At 36.6% G+C, this 7,043-nt stretch overlaps 1 protein-coding gene and 1 pseudogene across 1 annotated transcript; both read right to left on the reverse strand.

Moving 5' to 3' along the window:
* Positions 1-2,734: 2,734 nt before the first annotated feature.
* LOC108341625 (ethylene-responsive transcription factor 5-like) lies at positions 2,735-5,067 on the reverse strand (annotated as a pseudogene).
* A 320-nt stretch (positions 5,068-5,387) lies between these two features.
* Positions 5,388-6,139, reverse strand: LOC128197322 (uncharacterized). Its single transcript, XM_052878675.1, has 2 exons — positions 5,691-6,139; positions 5,388-5,604 (listed from the first exon to the last, which is right to left on the reverse strand). The coding sequence occupies exons 1-2, from the start codon at positions 6,072-6,074 to the stop codon at positions 5,437-5,439; spliced, it is 552 nt and encodes a 183-aa protein (XP_052734635.1). The 5' UTR covers positions 6,075-6,139; the 3' UTR covers positions 5,388-5,436.
* Positions 6,140-7,043: the final 904 nt, after the last annotated feature.

Consider the following 7,043-nt stretch of genomic DNA (forward strand, 5'->3'; position numbering starts at 1 on the left):
TGCCAGACACTGTTGTATTTATGAAACTTATACAAGCATTAAATCTTATAATCAACAGCAGTTTTGATATTCTTAGTCTTTGGGAAAAATTAATAATATTCCTTAATCATGGGGAAACATTAATAATCAATTTGAATTGGTCTCTAATCCTCTCTTTGTAAAGTATTTTTAGTTCATTTTGCATTTTATATGAAAACAAAGAAAAGAAACTGAAATGATAAGTGTGTTTATAGATAGAGATTTAGATAACTTATGACTATTATTTTCTTTAGTTTTAATAATTATAATTTGATTTTAATTTTTCATAACATAATCATATTTACTTAATTATATTACTTTATAAAATTGATTAATAAAATATAATAACCTTTTATATATTATAAAATTGATTAATATATTATGTTATGAAAAATATATATATGCAGTCCAAATTGATAAGAGACACACCTATAGAGTATCATCCTACATATACTTCATATCAATATTTCAAGGTTTAATAGTTTTTTTTGTCCTTAGATTTTCTTATTTTTCTCAATTACATCTTTTCTTTTAAAAGTGTGTCAAATTAGTTTTCATTTAATAAATTTTGCGTCAATATTGTCCCTTCCGTTAAATACGCACAACAGCGTTAAATTTTTTTTCTCTCTCCTCTGGTTCTCTGCAACACTACAGACTTTCTATTTCTTTTGTCAGATTCTCTCTCCTCTTATTCTCTCATGTCACACACCCTACACATCTTTTCATCTCTTTCTTCTTTCATTTACACTTCCTCACTTTATAAACACCAATCCAGTGCCCAAAGTTACGTAATCATTCCCATGCAAAATCACACACTCCCTCCCTCCTTGTTGCATTGGTCCGAGAATTCCACTCATTCCAATTTTCCTTCCATCATTCACCAACATTATCACACTACTCACTGAACATAACATTCCACACTTATTTTTTTTCCTAGTTACCATCTTATTTTCTTCTTCAACTTTTGTTCCTATAACTCCTACAATTATAACATCCAGTATCTCCTTCTCCTCAACCTCTATTCACTAGTACTGCACCCTTTCTCTCACTCTCCTTCATTTTCAACAACTCATTCTCTTCCTTCTCTTCCTTTTTCTCTTCTCCCATAATACTATTTACATATACCACTTCTCCAAAAACACATACTAACGTTCTCACTTTATCACCACCGTACTCCAATTCCTACATGTCTTCAAAATAAATCTTTCAATAACAAAAACCATGCATTTTAACTCTTACAGAAAGAAACCAGAATCAAGAGATTTGATATATGGAAATCAATTAGAATTAATGTCTTCTAATATATGGTAATAATAATAATAAGATTTGATGTAACTAGAGTTTTTCTTTCGTTCTTTTTAGCTAGAACAGTTATAAGAGTAATTATTTTCCTGATTTTTAGGTCATATATTAATGTACAAAATTATTCTTCTACTTTTATTTATACCTTCTGATTATATCAGTTCTATTTCAGGGAAGTATATTTAGTTTTAAAAAATTCAAAAATATATTCAGTGGCAACAAAAACTGCTTACACTAACAAATTAGTAATAAAGTATCACGGAAGTATGACTCACAAGTTGGCGCCTATCTTTTTTGGACCTCCCATCAAATCGTAAATTTAATTCTAGGAGTCCCTTAGGTGGTGTAATATGCATTTCTCTTCTTTTCATATCAACATCTGGAACAATGGCTTCAACAAAAGGTACCAAAACAAGTTGATCAGATACATCTGTTCATGCGACTTTGACTTGCCACTCTTATCAAGCATATCAAAAGATGAATCAAGTGCAACTTGTAGTAGGTCGTTGGCTCCACTATTGAAAACATTTACAACAGTTCCCACAAGTGTTCCATTTTCCTAATAGGAACAAGCATGGTCAACACCTTCAAAAATTGTATTCAGGATTAAAAACTCATTATAAGGTGACAAAGATATCAGAGCAGAAAATTCAAAGCTCATACATATCAGCATAACAATATCTATAAGTTATTTATAATAGTCTTTTTCATTATTTTTATCACTATATTAGCACTTGGCATTTCATTTGCTGGATCTTTGGTACAACTGGGCACCTAACACTCAGATATGTATCTAGAAAAGAGCTCAGTAAAAAAGGAACAATCCTATTTTATGGAAGAGTATAAATTATATTGCAAACAGTTTGCATTTCTGTCATAAGAGCACACAACTGAGAGTCACAAAATTACAGAGAAACAATTGATCAATATGAGAGGGATAATGCACTTATATTGTCTCTTTCTTATTGTCGTTTTGGGTTCTCTCTCTCTAAATAAATCTCTTAGCCACCCTCTTCATTGTCTGCGCTCTACACTCCTCGTCCCACTCTTCCAATTCTCTTCTCAGTTCAACCTTTCCCTCACTCCATAACCCTCAACGCATCACCATCGAAGGAGTTGGCCGAATTCCTTGATAACTACCGAGAGACGGAGCTCGGAAGCTACGGCCTAATCTTGAACACTTCGCGGAGCTTGATGAAGAAGAATACATCCGCTACTACAAGAAAACGACGGGGCACAAAGCTTGGCATCTAGGGTCGGTCTCTCTCATACCCAGAACTCCTAAAGAGAAAGCAGAGAGAGGTGCAACGAGTCATTGTACACAAACTTCCCCACCGTTTCCAGCATATTAGGGTCATTCACAATTGTCGCCTTCTACGTCTCTGTCAAACACACCACCCTCCCGTCACCAAGCTTAACCAGGCCGGTGTTCGTGATATCCGTTAGCACTGGAGAACAGGCTCGCCAACTCCTTCACATACGACGGGAAATTTGCCACCTTTGGCACTTTCGAAAACTCCCGAAAACAATTCACCTCCTGTTCCGTTGTTTTCTCCTTCTTCACAACCGGCTTGACTTCTTCTACCTCCTCCTCCTCGCGGCACTGCTTCTTTTCGCCTTCGGCGTCAGCGGCCTCCTCCACTGCGCTTGCTTCAAGCGGGAAGTTGAGGATAACCTTTGAGCCGCAAAGCCTAAAGGCAGCACGATCGTAGGCCTTGGCGATGTCGAAGGTTCCAAGCCACACTCTTGACCCGCGCTTGTTCGGGTCGCAAATCTCGACGGCAAACTTTCCCCAAGGTCATTGGCGGACTCCTCTGTAGTGCTTATTCTCTGGCTGGTTCTCCAACAATACCACAGGCGGGTTGGAATCCTGTTTCCCAAATTGGATCCACTCGGTCTTCTATGGAGAGAGATTTGCAGAGAAGGTTTCCAATTTAATTGAGGTTTCTTGTGAAGCGATGTGAGGGGTTTAGGGGTGTCGAGGTCGCTTATTTGGGGTTTGGAGTCGAATTCGAAAAGGGGTCATTGAATTTTAGGGTGGAGGAGCTCAGTGAGGTAGTGATCGAAGGAGAGGCAAGAGTCAGAGGAAGAAGATTGAGAATGTTTCATTTAGATTCATAAAAAAGTTTACGTGTCAAGTGTGTCAGAAAGGTCTGCTGTGTTGCAGTGAAACAGTTGAGAGAGAATAAAAAGTTAACGCCGTATATGAGTATTTAACGGAAGAGACTTGATTGAGACAAATTTTACCAAGTAAAGATGCAATTGACACTTTTTTAAAAGGATGGATCTAATTGACACAACTCACCAAAATTGGGGACAAAATAAGCTATTAAGCCATGTTTCAACTATCATGTGTTCTCAAAGTACCTTTTCTCGATAAAAACAATAACAATATTTTTTTCTTCTAATTTATAACCATAATTATGACCACAACATTGGTAATAAATCTTTCCTTATATTTTCTACCAATTTTATAATACTCATATCAATTATCTGAAAATACTTTTCTTCTTATAAGATTCTAAAGTATATCTCTCTAATTTAAATGATAATATAAAACAATTATAATAAAAATAGTAAACTACATAAAATAGAAAATTTTTCGTACAAAAAAAAAAATAAACTCCATGAAAGACTTCCATTACCTTTATTTTTTATATTTAAACTAACATGAACTTCCTTCTTAGTAATACTCCCTACACCTCACCTGTTTCTGGTGCACCTTTCATTTTATACATTTGTCCTTCATTTATTAAAGTCAAATGAAAATTAATGATGAGTTAATGATTTCGTAACCACCACCACCAACAATCCTAAATGGTATAAACCATAAATATCATTTGTTGCCCTACATGCACCCACTTCCCTCTGCTTATTTTTTGACTTTCATCCTTCACTTCTTCACTTCTTCATTTCTTCACTTCTTCATTTCTTCACTTCTTCATTTCTTTACTTCTTCACTTGTAATGTTATATTGTTTTCTAAGTTCAGAGTTGTAAAGTTATATAGTAGTGGTTGTGCTCGTGCTGGTGGTGCTATGGACAGTAGAGAAGGAAGAAGGTGGTGCTGGTGGTGCTGTAGACAGTGAAGGAGAAGAAGGCAGCGACAGCTCACGAGGTTAGTATATTATTTGAAGTAAACACGTTAACCGCCGTTGGAGATGCGTTTAACGATGGCACAGTCCGAAAGCCGATTACACCACGCCGAAATTCGAATTTCAACTTACCCCAACCGCACTTCGAACTTTAGTTTAGGGGTGCCGCACTTCCAAGTACGGTTTCACTATGCTGACTTTTTTTTACCGAGCCTACAATTTCATATGCTTACTTATGATCATTTGATGTTTATTAGCACATTGCATTCTTAATCATCTCTCATTTTTGTTGTTTGTTTAGTGTGATATTATGGCTTATGCTTGCTTATGATTTTTATTTGCACATTGCATTCTGAATCATGTCTCATTGTTCGTTTATTGTCATATTATGGCTTATAGTATGTTTGAGTATGTATGGGATCTAGTTTCATTTACATCATGTGAATGTTAGATTGACAATAAGTTTAGAGCAATAATGGATTTCATTTCATACAAGTAAACTTCCATTTCTATTATACCATTACCATTACCCATTATGATTCATTTACTAATATTAAGTTTTCAGGTTCAATTACAAGATGGTTGTCCATTACCCATGGTGGACATGATTTCCTCAAACCATTGTTACCCAGAGGCACGATCATGGTCCTCATTTTATACACATAGGATGGTATCATTTATGAAGTTAATGGGAGTTAGTAGAACTTATGTAGATATTGGAGAAGACTGAAATTAAGTTTGTTTTGTAGTAATTTATTTTTTCAATTGTAAATATGTTTTGTACTAGTTCATTGTTTTGAATTATTGTCGTATTAATTGTCCTTTATTTGAATTATGTCTCGTTATATAATTTGATTGAACGAAGACGATTCATATTAACGTGTTCAATAAATTATAATTAGTCATAGTATGAAAACCATACATAAATATGCATTATAAATACTCAAAGTATAATTAAGTGTTACGTAAATAAGCATTAAAAAAACATATATAACAATGTCCTTTCAATAATATGATGCTCGTCAACGCACATGACGAGCACCTCTAGTAGTACTAGCCTCATACTCCTCAACGAATCTACGAGCAACCTGTAGTGTCTTAGTAGTACGCTGATAAGCTACAATGCCCTTTGTAACGTCTCGGTAGGTTAACATGCTCTGCAGCATCCTGATCACACGCCTCATACCACACTGAAATGAATATAACAAAATAAATAAATTAACTATGTAAACAAAAATTGATATAATAAAAAATCACACTTAGTTTCATTACATACCAACAATCCATATTTAGGTGTCCGTCTACGACGAACTGGGGGCACCGGGATGTCATCTGGAAGGTGTCGCCTCATGCATGGTGCAAAACTAGGTCGGTCATCATCGTCAGCTAGAGTGATGTATGGGTGGGACACCCGTCTAAAACACACTAGGTATCCATCAACACACGTAGAGGGCTTATGAGCTTCAGCGACACTAGTAATGGCATGCTCTACATACCTCAACCAATTTAGATCAATTGTAGGAATGTCTGGCATAGGAAGGCTATTAGGCGAACGTGGTATCATATGCTGAAAACCAAACTGGCGCAACACGCGTTCAAGTAGATGTCGGTGAATCATGTCGCCTAGTCGGATCCATCTTGAAAACATACATATGGCCATGAATGGACAGGTACGTCTATGCGAAATGTATGGATGCCAGATGACCGCATCATAAGTGAGCCCATCCAAATATGTTCGTCCCTACGTTAGACTCCAACCCTGCCTTGGAGCTATATATCGTGAAGCCTGTGGATTGAGGTTTGTGTACCTATCCGACACTCGCCTCCTTCCCATGCTAGGAAGGTGCTCATATATCCAACTTTACAAAAAACATTACTTAAATTTGTTTTATACATTCCTAAAACATATTAATTTTTTTTTGTAAAACTAAAATGTACCTGTAGAAGAGTGGAATATCCAGTTTTTTGCTTGATAGCAGTGAAGCTAGCATCTCCTAGCTGCTCATAAGTATGTACCAGTGTAGATGCTCCCTATGAATATCTCGCACAAGCATTCAAGTCTCGCAACATAAGGAGGTACGAGACTGGAATCAATGTCCCACTCTTATTCGTAAACATTCGTAAAAATTGTGCATCCAAGCAGATGCAACAAGTAGGCCCGAGTAGTGCACTCCTAAAGCTCCTGCTCAATGCACTCTTGGTAGACCTCGCGGAGCCAGCTGAGCCTAATTTTTGGACCGCATGACTGTTTCATCTAGGCTGAAGCTTTGGCGCGGTCGACGCCAAGCAAGTCCATAAGATGAGATCCAGCCTCATCATACTCTAACTCCTCCACCTCACAAAATTGTCCCATGATAGGTAGGTGGAGGAGATTGTGAGCGTCATGTAGTGTGACACTCATCTCTCCTACCGAGAGGTGAAAAGTATTCGTCTCTAGGTGACCTCTCTGCAAGGGAAACGATCAATCCATGATTGACATACTCGTATGATAGGCAGACTAAGGAAGCTAACCCCGACATGGAGATATAAGGCTCAATAGCCTCATGGTACATTTCAAAATGTTTTAATTTTTTACCATGGGAAATCACTTTGATCTCTCCTCGATCCTACATAAAAACACAAAATTATA

The sequence above is a fragment of the Vigna angularis genome, chromosome 6 (assembly GCF_016808095.1).
Source record: "Vigna angularis cultivar LongXiaoDou No.4 chromosome 6, ASM1680809v1, whole genome shotgun sequence".
Lineage (NCBI taxonomy): Eukaryota > Viridiplantae > Streptophyta > Magnoliopsida > Fabales > Fabaceae > Vigna > Vigna angularis.